At 47.1% G+C, this 17360-nt stretch overlaps 2 protein-coding genes across 2 annotated transcripts in view; both read right to left on the minus strand.

Moving 5' to 3' along the window:
* Nucleotides 1-214: 214 nt before the first annotated feature.
* LOC108674098 (protein dachsous) lies at nucleotides 215-4624 on the minus strand (the record flags this gene model as incomplete). Its single annotated transcript, XM_018162002.1, has 7 exons — nucleotides 4598-4624; nucleotides 3753-3881; nucleotides 3177-3282; nucleotides 2383-2570; nucleotides 1752-2000; nucleotides 956-1177; nucleotides 215-323 (listed from the first exon to the last, which is right to left on the minus strand). Coding segments are annotated over exons 1-7 (1030 nt in total), but the record flags the coding sequence as incomplete, so codon positions are not given.
* A 111-nt stretch (nucleotides 4625-4735) lies between these two features.
* Nucleotides 4736-17360, minus strand: part of LOC108674100 (cadherin-99C) — a gene marked incomplete at its 3' end in the record, with an annotated part of 18953 nt that continues 6328 nt past the window's right edge. The window contains 16 exon segments of the mRNA XM_018162004.2: nucleotides 4736-4827; nucleotides 5408-5648; nucleotides 6078-6206; nucleotides 6453-6608; nucleotides 6784-6945; nucleotides 7491-7643; nucleotides 9681-9857; nucleotides 10693-10812; nucleotides 11288-11515; nucleotides 11779-11886; nucleotides 13026-13130; nucleotides 13866-14010; nucleotides 14577-14653; nucleotides 14971-15108; nucleotides 15552-15727; nucleotides 16179-16241. Coding sequence (XP_018017493.2) covers nucleotides 4736-4827; nucleotides 5408-5648; nucleotides 6078-6206; nucleotides 6453-6608; nucleotides 6784-6945; nucleotides 7491-7643; nucleotides 9681-9857; nucleotides 10693-10812; nucleotides 11288-11515; nucleotides 11779-11886; nucleotides 13026-13130; nucleotides 13866-14010; nucleotides 14577-14653; nucleotides 14971-15108; nucleotides 15552-15727; nucleotides 16179-16241 — 2270 coding nt within the window.

Below are 17360 nucleotides of genomic sequence, written 5' to 3' on the forward strand. Positions count from 1 at the left end.
GAGGGGGGTGAGCGGGAGGTGGGTGAGCGGGAAGTGGGTGAGCAGGAGGGGATGATGGGTGAGGGTAACGGGTGGAGGTAACGGGTGAGGGTAACGGGTGGGGGTAACGGGTGAGGGTAACAGGTGGGGGTAGCGGGTGAGAGTAACGGGCGAGGGTAACGTATGAGGGTAACGGGTGAGGGTAACGGGTGAGGGTAGCAGGCGAGGGCATTACCAGGCCGGTGGGCGAGGGCGGCGGCGATGGCGTCCCTCTTGTCCTGGAGGAGGGCGGGAGGGGCGGGGACGGGCAGCACGACGCGGTGAGCGGGACCGATCACATTAACCTGCGTCACGAACAAACATTACTCATTGATAATAATCATAATAATCCATAATGATGATCAATAATGAATAATATTAATTTATAGATCACATTTATAATTAATCACGACTGCAGCTATTTTCATTATACGAGGGCCCGCTTAAGCCTCAAGCCAGCGTTAGGAAGTGTGAAGGTTAGTTTTGGTTTGAGTTTCCGAAAGGTTAAAGATTAAATCTCCAAAACAAACAAGCATAGCTTTGATAAGGCAGCCCTACAACATAGGAAGTAAGCAAGAAATATAAAACAAAATATTTGCGAACAATCACACACAACAAAGAAAATTGCAACAAACATCACCAGCGCAACAACCAATTCTGTTATAGTTTGCCATACAACGGTTTTCCATGCCGTTTTCTATAAAGTTTGCGTTTTCTATGGCGTTAGGAGGGTATTCTCTAATAATTGTGAAGACGATATAATTTCTACTTTTTCTTATCCCTCTTCGGCTCTTCCTGTCATTACCTCGCTTCCTTCTTTAATGCACTCCTTTATTCCTTCTTTCATTCCTTCCTCGCCTCAATTATTGTTTTCTTTTACCCTCACTCCCCCTCTCACCTCCCCAACCCTCTCTCACTCTCCCCTTTCCCCCCTCACCACCACATGCATCTGGTCCTGGTTGCCCTTGCGGTTGGCTGGGTTGTCCCGAGCTACCACGGTCAGGTTGAACGGGTTGAGGTTCTCTGGTACGTCTTTAAGTACCCTGGCGGTGACCAGCGTACCAGTGGTGGAACTGATGGCAAAGTACCCGCCTCTGTTGCTCTCTGGTACCAGCTGGTACGTCACCTCCCCGTTAGTACCGCCGTCGGGGTCAGTGGCCTGCGGGGGCACATTTCGGATTTTGGAAAATTTGAAATTTTTTTGATTTTGGAAAGTTAGAAATTTTGGGTGAATAAATTTAGTACTACCATGAAGTTCCTCCAGGTATTTAGCAGGAATATGGTACGTGGGCTGTAATACGGGGGCACGTTTCGGATTTTGGAAAGTTTGGAAATTTTTGGTGAATTAATTTGGTACTTCCATAAAGTTCCCTCTGGTTCCCTCTTATATTTTCTACTTGAATTGGTTACTTGAATTTCGTACTTGAATTAGGTACTTTAATTTTTTACATGAATTTGGTGCTATTATCTTTTAGGTACTTGAATTCGGTACTTTAATTTTTTACTTGAATTTCGTACTTAAATTTTTTACTTGAATTTGGTACTTTAATTTTTTACTTGAATTTCATACTTTAATTTTTTACTTGAATTTGTTACTTTAATTATTTACTTGAGTTCGTTACTTCAATTTTTTACTTGAGTTTGGTACTTCAATTTTTTACTTGAATTTGGTACTTTAATTATTTACTTCGATTTGTTACTTGTATGAACATCACATCTACTGCATGACTCACCAGGAGGTGCGTGACGATGCTGCCCACGTCACTGTCACCAGAGATGGTGACGAGCAGAGTGTCGGGGCCGAGGATGAGGGCACCATCATCACGTCTCGTTAACACGTCACCGCCACCACCACCACCACCACCACCACCACCATCACCACCACCACCATCGTCACCACTACCGCCATCGTCAGAAGATGACATATTCGTCAAGACGAAGCGAGGTGCGTTGTCGTTCACGTCCAAGAGCGTTATGTTGATCTGCGGTGACAGCAGCGTTACAATGCGTTACTTACAAGCAGAGCTGGGCAGCGCTACTTTGAAATGTAGCGGCCGCTACCGCTACATGCTCTAAATGAAGCGGGCGCCTCCGCTACCGCTACAATTGTTTAAATGTAGCGCTGCTACCGCTACCGCTACTGAAAATGTAGCTGCCGCTACTAGCGACCGCTACATGTAGCGCGCTACTGCCCATCTCTGCTTACAAGTTACTCAAGCGTTAGGTATGAGTTACTCTTGCGTTACTCCTACGTAAATCATGCATTATTTATACGTTACTAATACGGTACTCCAATCATACGGTACTCTTGCATTATTCATACGTTACTCATGATTAAGATTGCATTACTCTTGCGTTACTCACCCTCGCGGTAACATTGAGATCCTGGTCGTCGGTGAATAAGTGCAGGGTGAGCAAAGTGGGTGAGGTGGGTGCGGTGGGTGACGTGGGTGCGGTGGGTGACGTGGGTGAAGTGTTCCCGTCAGCGTCGAGCGCCGAGATGAGCTGAATGGCGCAGTCACCTGCCTGGGTGAGTATGGCCTGGTACTCATCTGGGGGAAATAATGAATCACGGGTGACAAATGAATATCAGGAGTTCACGGCGAATAACCCGAACAAAATTTGGGTACCGCCTCGGCGTCTGCCGTAGAGTCGCTACACTCGCTTAAAGTTATTCTGGGTCTGCTTGACAAGTGTGTCCTGAGAGTATGACAAGTGTGTCCTGAGAGTATGACAACGGTTGTCATGGCCGAGTCATGCCGAGCTTACAAGCTGCTCAGAGGCTGCACTTCAAGCCCGGCCGAGGCGGACATGAGCGGCTGATTTACGCGCTCCCCGAGTCCTGGGCGGCGCCTGATGCAGAGTCGGGCACGAACCTAAATTTTGCGTTTGGGTTCAGAAAAATATTGTTGTTGTCAAGTCTGTCAGAAGGTGAGTCAAGGAGTGATTCGTGTGATGAGTCAGGGGTAAGTCAAGAAGTGAGTCAGGATGTGAGGGAGTGAGTGAATCAGGGAGATAATTTCAGGAGATGAGTTAGAAACTGTAGTTGTACTGCTGGTTGAGACATGTACAGGTAGAGGAAACGTGTACACTGTATAAGTGGGTGATATATAACGTGTATCAAACATATATCATCAACCCTCGAACCCCGCACCCACCTGTGGGAGGGGTGATGATGCAGCGGGGGTGAGGAGGGGGGTTAATCACCCCCACCCTCGCAATGATGCCCCCCACCCTCGCGTCCTCCCTCACCTCCACTGACACCTGCATCATTATTAGCATTTATTATAATCATTATCATCATTATTAGGTATTGCAATCATTATGCGCACCACCATTATCATCTATTGCAATCATTATACACCCGCAAATACATCTTGAATTAAAATAAGAAACTTTACTCAAATATCGAACAATTTGTCAACAAGTAATAGGAAATGGATTATATCATAGAGAATGGACCAAAACTAGTGTCAGGTCTGATTAATAATTGACCAAAAATTAATGGAAGATATAATTAACAATGGAGGAAAAACTAAAGAGAGATATAATCAAATAATGAAATAGAAACTAATGGAAGATATCTTATAATAGTAATAATTGACCAAATATTAATGCAAGATATAATTATCAATGGAGCAAAAACTAAAGGGAGATATCATTAATAATTAAATAGAAACTAATGGAAGATATTACGTATAATGGAGCAAAAACTAATGGACTAATGGGCTTGCCTGGTTGCGGGAGAATGCGGGGGGGAGGACGATGCGGGGGAGCGGCTCCCCCTTAACTTCCACCAGCAGGAGGAGGGGGGAGGAGGAGGACCGGGGGGGCTCCCCCTTATCCCTCACCACCACCTCACCCTACGGGGGGAGGGGGGGTGAATAATTAAAGGGAGGAGGGGTGAATAATTAAAGGGGGAGGTGGGGAGAAAGTTTAAATGATCTACCATTCTAGATTTAAAATATTAATATTTTGAAGATATCATTGCCGATTATAGTGTTGAATTGAGTTATATTGTGAATATAGCACAATATTGTGTAGTATAGTGTGTGTTATCATTAAATGCTGGAGATAAAGATAAGAGCTTATCATGTGGCTTAATAATATTATTAATAATATTCATATTATTAACAATCCGGAACTTATTCCGAAGATATGATTTACTGTGGGAGAAATGAATCGAATATTATTAATAAAGTACTAAGATTAGGCAAGCAGAAGTGAAATAGCATGAGATAAATAAGATAAGGTGAGATATGAAAGTGAGAGTTTGATGGAGAAAAGAAATAGCGTGAGACAAGGCAAGATAATGCGAGAAAAGCGAGATATAATACGATAAGGCAAAAATAAACAAGATAAGATAGGGCAAGATAAGGCGAGAATTAACATGACAAGATATGATAAGGCGAATATTAACAAATAAGAAAGGGCGAGAATCAACAAGATAAGATAAGGCGAGAATCAACAAGATAAGATAAGGCGAGAATTAACAAGATAAGGCGAGAATTAACAAGATAAGGCGAGAATTAACAAGATAAGGCGAGAATCAACAAGATAAGATAAAGCGAGAATCAACAAGATAAGATAAGTCTCTTATACACATCTAGATGTGTATAAGAGACAGGAGTATGACAAGTGTGTCCTGAGAGTATGACAAGTGTGTCCTGAGAGTATGACAAGTGTGTCCTGAGAGTATGACAAGTGTGTCCTGAGNCGTGAGGACGACCGTCCCCAGCACCTCCCTGTCCAGGGGCGCCATCACCGTCACGCGTCCCGTCGTCCCGTCCACACCGAACAGCCCCGACCCTTGGGGGGGATGGGGGGGTAATGGCGTTAATAATTACCCCCAATAGGGGGGATGAGGGGGAATAGCGTTAGTAATTACCCCAATAGGGGGGGGGTGGGGAGTAATGGCGTTAGTAATTACCCCCAATAGGGGGGATGAGGGGGAATGGCGTTAGTAATTACCCCCAATAAGGGGGGATGGGGGGTAATGGCGTTAGTAATTACCCCAGTAGGGGGGGATGGGGGTAATGGCGTTAGTACTTACCCCCAGTAGGGGGGGATGAGGGTAATGGCGTTAGTAATTACCCCCAGTAGGGGGGATGGGGGTAATGGCGTTAGTAATTACCCCCAGTAGGGGGGGATGGGGGTAATGGCGTTAGTAATTACCCCCAGTAGGGGGGGATGGGGGTAATGGCGTTAGTAATTACCCCCAGTAGGGGGGATGCTGTGTTATAGCATTAGTAATTACGCCCAATAGGGGGATGGGGGGGGGTAATATCATTAGCAATAACCCCCCAAAATAGGGGAATAACTCCCCCTGGGGAATATTCACCCACAGTCCCTCTCCCCTTAAGGGGGGGGGCATTCCCCCCACACTCACCCTGTGGAGGAGCGACCCCCTTGAGGACGTAGGTGATGGTGGGGGAGGAGTCGGGGTCTACGGCCTGGACTGTGGTGACCAGTCCCCCAACGGGGGTGTCTTCCCCCACAGTGACGTCATACACCTCCTGGGGGAAAGTGGGGGGCTCGTCCCCCACGTCCTCCACCAGGAGGGTGAGGGTCGTGGTGGCGGACAGCGGAGGACGACCACCATCAGTGGCCGTCACCACCACATAGTGCACCTGATGGTGATATATATGTCAATGTATGCCAAACGTTATGTTTATTATATATTATTTCCATGATATGAATTTATATTTCAAAAATACCATATGGTACTTGAAATAAATCCACTTTCTTGGTAATTATTCTCATGATTCGAAGTGTTTAATGCAAATTGATAGATAATCTATAATATTATTCTATTATATATCCATTAAATTGATTTTTCATTTAAAATTTTGTTCTAGAGTAATAAATACTCTTCAACTCTTCGGTTAGTCGTAACGAATTATTCATAATGCTAGGAAAATTGGTACGTCGCATTTGTTGCTGCTCGTATAATTGGTACATGGCACCTGCTGCTGCTCGTATAATTGGTACATGGCACCTGCTGCTTGTATAATTGGTACATGGCACCTGCTGCTGCTCGTATAATTGGTACATGGCACCTGCTGCTGCTCGTAGTCGAGGGGGCGGGTGGTGTGGAGGGAGCCGTTAAGGGGTGCCACCGAGAGGGGGGAATTGGGGGGCACCGAGAACTGCACCACCCCCGCCCTGCCCTCGTCCCCGTCCCGCGCCTGGGGGGAAGGGGGATCAGAGTGGAAGGGGTATTGGCGGGGATAGAAGATGCTAGAAATATACGTTACTTTTACTTACGCTACTTTTTAATCCAATTTTTTATTTCGATTGGTGATAAGCATATAGGATTAGGGGTGCAAAAATAATATATAAATATATATGCAAAATACCTATATTAGATATATAATTTATGGGGATTTGCACTAAAAAATTATTCATCGTACCGTAACGGGCCGGCAACGTACCCTGACGGTGCCCAGGTACGTGACGTCCTGACCCTCCTGGACCCTGAAGGAGTACGGCTCGTCTAGGAACGTCGGCCGTACGTCATTAACGTCCGTGACCGTCACGTCCAGAGTGACGGACCCGCGCAGCCCTTCGTCGTCCTCGGCCGTCACGATCTGAGGGGACGCCGTCAGTAACGGGTTAATGGCCCGTTACTTGCACTGTTACGGTCGTCAGTAACGGGTTAATGGCCCGTTACTTGCANATTCTCATTGAATAATCATTAAATTCTCATTTACATTTACATCAAGTATCATTAAATTATTATCAAATTATGTTTAATATTCTGACCATTGAGTATGTTGCTTTAGCCTCCCGGTCTAGTGGGGCTGCGAGGGAGACTTCCCCACTCAGAGGGTCTATTGTGAAGGGGAGTGGGGGGTGAGGGGGGCTCGTGTCCCCCTTCATGGGGTGCAGGCTATAGCGGGGGACATCCCCGTCGGGGTCCACAGCCTGGGGAAGGGGGATTTAATTATCTTTATACATTATAAGCAGCATTTAACAAAACCAGTAATAATATACAATAGATAAAATTATATAAAATTTGCAATAAATACAAATATCATTAATGATATTAATTACATTGATATATATTATCATTCAAATATAGTTCCTAAAACATACTCGTGTGTCATTACTATTACATTTGTATTATTATATATACATATTTATTATTACATTATTGTCATTTTTAAGGACAAGCGTCGTAATGTTCACGAGAGTTACCCTCGATTACCACTCGACTTACCTCTACTACCACTCGAATTATCCTTTAGTTACGTTCCCTATATTGCCAGCTGACCTACCCTCTAGTTACCCTCTAATTACCCACCCATTAGTGCCATCTAGTTACCCTCTTATTACCTACCATTAGTGCCCTCTAGCTACCCTCTAGAGCCCACCCTCTAGCTATCCTCTAGTTACCCTATAGCGCCCACCCTCTAGTTACCCACCCACTAATACCCTCTAGTTACCCTCTAGCGCCCCAGGCGCCCCACCTTGAGGGTGATGACAGGCGCCCCCGGAGGAGCGTCCTCGGGCACGAGGGCGCTGAGGGAGCGGCGGGGGAAGTAGGGTCCCCCAGAGTTGGGCCCCCGCGCCACCCGCACCTCCAGGAGCGTCGCCCCCCGCAGCCCCCCACGGTCCATCGCCTGGGGGGTGAGGGGAGGAGGGTAATTTAAGGGGGGGGGGAATGGAGGAAAATTGAAAGGAAAAATCACAAGAGGTCAACAGAGGGTAGAGGTCAACAGAGGGTAGAGGTCAACAGAGGGTAGAGGTCATCAGAGGGTATAGGTCATCAGAGGGTAGAGGTCATCAGAGGGTAGAAGGTCATGAGAGGGTAGAGGTCATCTGAAGGTAGAGGTCATCAGAGGGTAAAGGTCATCAGAGGGTAGAGGTCATCAGAGGGTAGAGGTCATCAGAGGGTAGAGGTCATCAGAGGGTAGAGGTCATCAGAGGGTAGAGGTCATCAGAGGGTAGAGGCCATCAGAGGGTAGAGGTCACTAGAGGGTAGAGGTCATCAGAGGGTAGAGACCATCAGAGGGTACAGGTCACTAGAGGGTAGAGGTCATCAGAGGGTAGAGGTCACTAGAGGGTAGAGGTCATCAGAGGGTAGAGGCCATCAGAGGGTACAGGTCACTAGAGGGTAGAGGTCATCAGAGGGTAGAGGTCACTAGAGGGTAGAGGTCATCAGAAGGTAGAGGTCTGTCTCTTATACACATCTAGATGTGTATAAGAGACAGCTACACATCACTACACATCACTACACATCACTACACATCACTACACATCACTACACATCACTACACATCACTACACATCACTACACATCACACCACACCTCTACACATCCCTACACATCACTACACATCACTATACATCACAACACATCACAACACATCACTACAAATCGCTACTCATCACAACACACATGCAATACACCTGTACACGTCGTCGTTCAAACAAGTATTCATATATTAAACAAAATACATGAATTATACAGAACAAAATATTCACGCATCTCCCTCATCATGAGCTCCCCATGCAGGAAATTAACACAAACTCATTTGCATTAAAAAACCAAAACGAAATCTAAATCTGGATGGCCGAGCAAACTTTTAGCGTAATCGCGTTGCTTTAAAACAAATAACAGCGTCATGCGCTGGCATGTCATTTGAGTGGAGTAGCGAGACTGCAGCTAATATTACAGCTTATTTTAATATTTACGATAATATTCCAGCTTATTTATAATATTCACGCTAATATTCAAGCTTATTTAAAATATTTCTGCTAATATTACAGCTTATTTATAATATTCCAGCTTATTTATAATATTTACGCTGATATTCCAGTCTATTTCAATATTTCTGCTAATATTCTAGCTAATATTACAGCTTATTTATAATATTTACGCTAAAAATCCAGCTTATTTAAAATATTACAGCTTATTTATAATATTCTAGATAATATTCAAGCTTATTTATATTATTTACGCTAATATTGAAGCTTATTTATAATATTTACGCTAATATTCAAGCTTATTTTAATATTTACGCTAATATTCAAGCTTATTTATAATATTTACGCTAATATTCCAGTCTATTTCAATATTTCTGCTAATATTCCAGCTAATATTACAGCTTATATATAATATTTTTGCCAATATTCGAGCTTATTTATAATATTTACGCTAATATTCTAGCTTATTTGCAATATCTGTGTTAATATTCCAGCTAATATTCTAACTTATTTGCAACACTCAAGCTAATATTCCAGATTATTTTCAATATTTCTGCCAATATTTCGGCTTATTTGCAATATTTTTGCTAATATTCCAGCTTATTTGAAATATATCAGCTAATATTCCAGCTTATTTGCAATATTTCTGCTAATATTCCAGCTTATTTGCGATTTTTATGCTAATATTCCAGCTTATTTGCACGATTCCAGCTAATATTCCAGTTTATTTGCAATATTCCCGTTAATATTCCAGCTTATTTGCAATAGTTCAGCTAATATTCCAGCTTATTTGCCAATATTCCCGTTAATATTCCAGCTTATTTGCAATTTTTCAGCTAATATTCCACCTTATTTGGAATATTCCAGCTTATTTGCAATATTCCAGCTAATATTCCAGCTTATTTGCAATATTCACGTTAATATTGCAGCTAATATCCCAGCTTATTTGCAATATTCCCGTTAATATTGCAGCTAATATTCCAGCTTATTTGCAATAAGTGGGTGGGGGTGTTGGGGGGGTCGCGGTCCAGGTGGGGGGCGGCCACGACCAGCACCCCCGCGGGGGTGACTTTGAACGCTCCCGTCGTGAGCTCGAACTGATAGAGTGGGGGGTTCTCGTCCCCCAACTGGGGGGTCACGAATAAAAAAGGGGATTACAGACCATACACAACTCCACCCACTTGGGGGATGTGGGGGAATTCCCCCCCCCTCCTGTTACTTCCCCACTTGAGGGATTTAAAGTGATGATAAAATTCCCCTTAATGAGGGGAGAATGTAGGGATTGAAAGGCTAATGGCTAATTAGTATAAATTAATTAACTAGTACCAGGGTCCGGTACCAGGGTCCGGTACCAGGGTCCCTGTACCAGGGCCCGGTACCAGGGTCCCTGTACCAGGGCCCGGTACCAGGGTCCAGTACCAGGGTCCGGGTACCAGGGTCCCTGTACCAGGGCCCGGTACCAGGGTCCCTGTACCAGGGCCCGGTACCAGGGTCCGGTACCAGGGTCTGGTACCAGGGTCCGGTACTAGGGTCCAGTACCAGGATCCCGGTACCAGGGTCCGGTACCAGGGTCCCGGTACCAGGGTCCGGTACCAAGGTCCCGGTACCAGGGTCCGGTACAAGGGTCCGATATCAGGATCCCGGTACCAGGGTCCGGTACCAGGGTCCGGGTACCAGAGTCCTGCACCAGGGTCCGGTACCAGGGTCCAGTACCAGGGTCCGGTACCAGGGTCCGGGTACCGGGGTCCGGTACCAGAGTCCCGGTACCGAGGTCCGGTACCAGGGTCCCGGTACCAGGGTCCAGTACCAGGGTCCGGGTACCGGGGTCCGGTACCAGGGTCCCGGTACCAGGGTCCAGTACCAGGGTCCGGTACCAGGGTCCGGGTACCGGGGTCCGGTACCAGGGTCCCGGTACCGGGGTCCGGTACCAGGGTCCCGGTACCAAGGTCCCAGTACACTCACATGGTCAGGGTCGGAGACGGTGAGGGTGAGGGGGGCGCCGGTCCCGGTCAGTACCGGGGTACCGGGGGCGGAGTTCTCAGGCACGGTACCGGTACCGTCGGAGGCGTGCAGTACCGGGACCTGTCTCTTATACACATCTAGATGTGTATAAGAGACAGAGACTTCACCATGGGCGCTTTGCCCCGTGACACGCGTGGGCCCGTTGCCCCCACTAGGTATCATTTCAATTTATATCGTGTCAACATTTTATTTTAAAAGCTAATAGTCTAAACTTGGTCTCAAAATTATCCCTATAAATATTACTTTGAAAAAATAATTCACAGTAATTTCAAAAGCTTCATCTATAGTAATCGAAAAAAACTTTCTTTAGCTGCAAAAAAATTTTTATCTGGACTAAAACAGTTATTCGCAAAGAACTTAATAACGCAAACACTTAGCAAAACGTAAATCCGTACACTTCATCACAGTGAAACTGTCGACCGGCGGTAGAGAGCACGGCCCAATACCTGTCTCTTATACACATCTAGATGTGTATAAGAGACAGCCCTGACGCTGAGCAGGACGACGTACCCTGACGCTGAGCAGGAAGACGTACCCTGACGCTGAGCAGGAAGACGTACCCTGACGCTGAGCAGGAAGACGTACCCAGACACTGAGCAGGAAGACGTACCCTGACGCTGAGCAGGAAGACGTCCGCCATCCCCCGGGGGACGGGCGCCAGCTGGCTGACGGCGCCCGTCGTGGCGTCCACGGCGAAGAACTGACGGAAGGACGACGGCGTCCCTGACGCCCACGAGTACCGCATCCCCGCCCCTTGGGTGTCCTGGGGTGAGGAGGTGAGGGGGTGAGGGGGGTTGAGTGGGTGAGAGGAGGGTTGAGTGGGGGTGAGGAGGGTAGAGTGGGAGGAGGGGGTCAAGTGGGGAGAAGTGGGAGAGAGATGAGTCTGGANAAGAGGGGAGTGAGGGGGGAGGGGTGTGTGGAGAAGGAGGTGAGAGGGAGGGGGTGAGAGAGGGTCAGGGAAGGGGATGTGGGTGTGAGTGGAGTGAGTTAGGGAGAGGGAGTTAGTAGGGTCTGTAGATAGTGTACCTGGTCTACGGCCCGTATTCGCTCGGGAAGGACGTCCAGCAGACCGGCCCGTTGGCCCGCCACGACCGTCGCGCTGTACTGGGGCGGGGTGCAGTCCGGTGGAGGGACCTGGGGGGGGGTTAATATATATAAGTAATTTATAGTAAGGGCTGTAGCTCATATGACTGAGAACTCGCTTAAAATGCCCTTAAACAGTGAAAGTATTAGGAGAAAGTATTAGCGGCAAATACTTTCCACTTCGAACATGCATGAGACGAAAAGAAAGTATTAAAAAATGAGAAAGTATTAGCCCATAGTAGGGCAACATGGGGCAGAGCGCCCCCCCTTTTTTTAAACTAAATTTTTGATGAACTTTTAATTGATACGAGGTGGTTCTTTGTTTTGTTTAAAGGTGCAACTAATGAGGAATGTATACCAATATCTGCCATACTTAGCGAGAAACCCGCTATGGGCCCGTGACCCGCAGTGGGCTCGCTGCCCCATGTTACCCTACTGGCGGCAAGTGCTTTCCACTTCAAATATCGGGCTAATTTCTTCTTCAGCGGAAAGTATAGTAAGCAGCGGGCAGTCGATAACAAACGGCTTCGTTTTTTTCGCGCCAGAAAGCGACGTACACCAGTTGAGCTGCAGCAGCCGTGATGTGAGCAGCTGCGTCGCTCCGTGAGTTCACGAAACAAAGTCGATGATGCTCCAAGTTATCTCTCAATCCAACCGAGTCATTCACCTGCACTCTATGTTGATTTTTTTATCTATTAAGCTAGACTTGCAAGAATTTCATCAGAAACTTCATCCAACTCGTCATTATTGACATTTTCCATATTCTTCCACCAAGCACGGTGTTCACTCAACGGAGTCCACCGACGCACTGGCGCTTGCGGATGAGAAATGGCGGTATCAAATGGAATGAGTCGTGGGTTCGAGCCTCTGGAAGCTCAGTTCATTTCTTGCTGTGGCTGGTGAGCGGCGCTTGGAAGGCAAGCATCGAGGGCGGTGCATCAGCATGGCCGTTGCTTAGTTTTCCTTGAACGAGCTTCGAGGACTTGTTACCTGAAGGGATCTTAAGACGTGAGAGGGTGGAGGGAAAAGGAGGGCATCACCTACATGGGGAAGGGGTAGCCGGGGGAGGACAGTAGGAGAGGGGGGGCCAGCAAAGGGAGGGGAGGAGGTGAGTGGGAAGCAGCACCCACCTTGGAGGGGGGAGGCCAGATGGGGGAGGGGAGATAGAGAGGGGGGGAAGCAGCACCCACCTTGGAGGGAGGAGGCCAGCAGGGGGAGGGGAGGAGGAGGGGGTTCTGGTCGTCGCTGTCCTCCACGTGGACCGTGAGGGTCGTGAGGCTGGTCCGCTCCCCATCCTGGAGGAAGGGGGAGGAGGACATCATCAGTTCCCCCAACCTTGTTCTCGGCGGGAGGGGGAAATATCATGTATCACCCAAGAGATAATCCCTCATCAAGTACCCCGTATCAAGTACCCCATATTAAGTACCCTACATCAAATACCCCACACCAAGTACCCCACACCAAGTACCCCACACCAAGTACCCCACACCAAGTACCCCACACCAAGTACCCCACACCAAGTACCCCACATCAGGTACCCCACAACAAGTACCCCACAACAAGTACCACGCATCAAGTACCACACATCAAGTACCCCACACCCAGTACCCACACCAGTTACCCCACACCAAGTACCCACATCAAGTGTCCCACACCAAGTACCCTACACCAAGTACCTCACACCAAGTACCTCACATCAGGTACCCCACAACAAGTACCCACATCAAGCACCCACACCGAGTACCCACATCAAGTACCCCACATAAAGTACCCCACATCACGTACCCCACATCAAGTACCCCACATCACGTACCCCACATCAAGTACCCCACATCAAGTACCCCACATCAAGTACCCCACACCAAGTACCCCACACCAAGTACCCCGCATCAAGTACCCCACATCAAGTACCCACACCCAGTACCCACACCAAGTACCCCACATCAAGTACCCCACAACAAGTACCTCACCTCAAGTACCCCACATCAAGTACCTCACCTCAAGTACCCCACATCAAGTACCCCACCCACCGTGGCCTGGACGTTGAGTACCAGTACCCTGGAGGCCTCGTAGTCGAGGGGGGCGAGTACCGTGACGTGTGGTACGTGGGGGAGCGCCACCCCCAGGGTACCATAGCCGTCCGTGGGCCCCCCTGTACCTGGTACAGCTGAGTACCTGCACAGTGAAGACGGGGCTGTACCACTGCACTGCAGGTACCACTGCACTGCACGGACCACTGCACTGCAGGTACCACTGCACTGCAGGTACCACTGCACTGCAGGTACCACTGCACTACAGGTACCACTGCACTGCAGGTACCACTGCACTGCAGGTACCCACTCAGGTACCACTGCACTGCAGGTACCACTGCACTGCAGGTACCACTGCACTACAGGTACCACTGCACTACAGGTACCACTGCACTGCAGGTACCACTACAGGTACCCCTGCACTACAGGTACACTGTTAGAAAAAACGGTGAAAAAACGGTCCCACTGGCATTCTAGTGGCCGATCGCCCCGTGAAAATAAACTGTTTCACCGTTTTTATCAGATGTTTTACGACTTTCTAGTGTTAAATTATAATAAAAACGGCGAAACGACGTTTTTTCACGTGCCGACCGGCCACTGAAACGCCGGAAATACCGTAAACGGTCATTTTTCTAACAGTGTACCATTGCACTACAGGTACCACTGCACTGCAGGTACCACTGTACTGTAGGTACCACCCCCTCCCCCCACCTGATCTGCCCGTTAGCCCCGTGGTCTGCGTCGGTGGCCAGCAGCCCCTTGAAGACCGTCGCCCCCACGGGCGTGGACTGCACACGAGACGTCGTGCGTTAACGTGCGAGCAAAATTTTTTTTCTCGAATGCAGTTCAAATTCTATCATCATTGTGATGATAGGATAAAATTGATGATAGATACACTGAAATAAATAAATGAATAGGTCGGTGTGAAGAAGCCGTACACGGCAATTAAAATAGGTGGGTACTATTCCGAGTCCCACAGAAGCATCGTTGATATTATTTCAAAATTCGGCATATATATACATGATATCTCATCATACCTCTGGCACATTGATGCAGCTCGTATTTATCTTTTTACATATGATTCGGCAGCAACCCGCCATCGTACCTCTGGCACGGTGATGACGTAAGGAGCGCCCACAAAGCGGGGCTCGTTGTCGTTGCGGTCGACGACGCGTACGACAACAGGGACGCTGCGCTGTATTACTACGCCGTCCGCGTCCGCACGCAGCGCCCGACACACGACCTGTGTTTACATTGTACGTCTGGCGTTCGCTACTTTATTTTTTTTGTTATATTACATTAATCTATTGTATTTCATGTTAATAATGGGGATATTTCAACCTGTAAGGTGAATTGTACCTCAGGCAGCCATTACTTGACTTTATTTTTTGCTACCTATTCTTTCATTATTCTATTGTATTTCATGTTGATAACAGGGGTAAATTCTCCTGTTCAGTGTATTGTACGTCAGGCATCCGTTACTCTACTTTAACGTTACTTTTTTAATGTGGAGGCGGAGTTAGTGCAGCGCGGCCTGGGACTGTTACGTTCGAAACGTATAATACGGTTATTCTATTTTATTTCTCGTTGTTAATTGGGGGTATATGGCACTGTATATATTATTTCTCGTTGTTAATTGGGGTATATGATACTTATTTATATAATGTATTTAAGCTTGACACTCACGGTAAACCTGAGGGTCGTTAGGTCTCCCGCATCCCTGTCGAGGGGCTGCAGCAGCCGAAGCCGCTTCCCCGTCAGGTTGAAGAACTCCCCGCCCTCTGGGGACAGACTCAGCTGGATCTCCTCCCCAACCTTCCCCACCAGCGGCAACTCGGCGGGGTCTGTCTGCTGGTCCGTCTCTGCACTCACAAAAATGTATGAGTCATATTGTCCCTAATAGTGAAACTGTTTCTCATCCATCGCACAAAACGTAGCACTGATATGCCCATTTGGCGGGCAAAACTGAGTCAGGATGACCCACAAAAGGACAAAAAGTACCTTGTTACTTGCAATATTCTCAATAATTTCTGCTGTGTCTTCAATTTTTCACACCAAAACATTTAAATTAATTGAAAATTTACGAAGGTTTTTTAATTTTAACCGACGAGGCATGCGTCTGACGTTGTAAAAAGCGTCCTTACGACCACACAAAGCGTCACTTACGACCACACAAGTCGTCACTTACGACCACACAAGCCGTCACTTACGACCACACAAGTCGTCACTTACGACCACACAAGTCGTCACTTACGACCACACAAGTCGTCACTTACGACCACACAAGTCGTCACTTGCGACGTCGTCACTTACGTCCTCCGAGGCTCTCCGGCAGGTCCAAGACGATGACGGGCGTCGCGCTGCGCAGGCCGCAAACTGCAACACATTACTACTCTTACTTGCTGTGTTACACTGCAACACATTACTACTCTTACTTGCTGTGTTACACTGCAACACATTACTACACTTGCTTGCTGTGTTACACTGCAACACATTACTACTCTTACTTGCTATGTTACAACACTGTAATGTTACTACTCCTAATTACTCTAATAATAGAGCTAGCGTAATCACTGATGGAAATGTACAGTAATTAATTTATGTTTTAAGTATTAAGTTTGCAATAATATGGCGAATGCATGATAATTAATTAACCAACGCCATGAATGAGTGACGTGAAAAAATGAATGCTTGTGGCTACGTCATGTAGGATGAATGCTTCATCATTAGGGGTTATTTGTTGCATTGTTGGTGAATATAGGGCACGAAATATACGCCCAACCATCCCCCCTCAATCCCCATGTTTTGGGTGATATATTACCTCGACCTCTGCATCCTAGCCCCCACAACCCCACCCCCTCACAACGGAAGGAGCTAACCCCCATAGGGGGGTTACTCGGGGTCAAAGGGCACGAAAAACCAGGGCACCTCTTCCCTCAAGTCCCCCCCCCAATCCATCCCCACGTACTGAATTCCCCAACCCCTCCCCAATGTCTTGATTTTTATTTCAATAGCCTCCTTTATTTTCTCTCCCCATCCACGCTCCTTATTGGGGGGCGGTGCCCCATATATTAAAAAAGTTTATATATCCCAACATTTTTAAATTCAATTTTTGGGCTCAGTGAGTTAAAAAGAATGAGTTTTTCTACAATTGAGTTCTTCTCAAATAAATTGAGTTCTTCTAAAAAAAAATTGAGTTTTTTCCCACGGCCAGTGACATATTTAACATCAAAGCAACCTTTTTTTATCACTATTAATCGTAAATAATATAGTGAACATAATGATATTCTTATAGGAAATTGTGCTATTTACCGGCACTGCAGGTGCAGGTTAATTCAACCCACGAATTTTTCTGCGTGCAACTTTAACTCTCAGGGATTAGCGGGACACGCTACAGGCTGTACACTGCAGGCTGTACACTGCAGGCTGTACACTGCAGGCTGTACACTGCAGGCTGTACACTGCAGGCTGTACACTGCAGGCTGTACACTGCAG

The sequence above is a fragment of the Hyalella azteca genome, unplaced genomic scaffold (assembly GCF_000764305.2).
Source record: "Hyalella azteca isolate HAZT.00-mixed unplaced genomic scaffold, Hazt_2.0.2 contig14921, whole genome shotgun sequence".
Lineage (NCBI taxonomy): Eukaryota > Metazoa > Arthropoda > Malacostraca > Amphipoda > Hyalellidae > Hyalella > Hyalella azteca.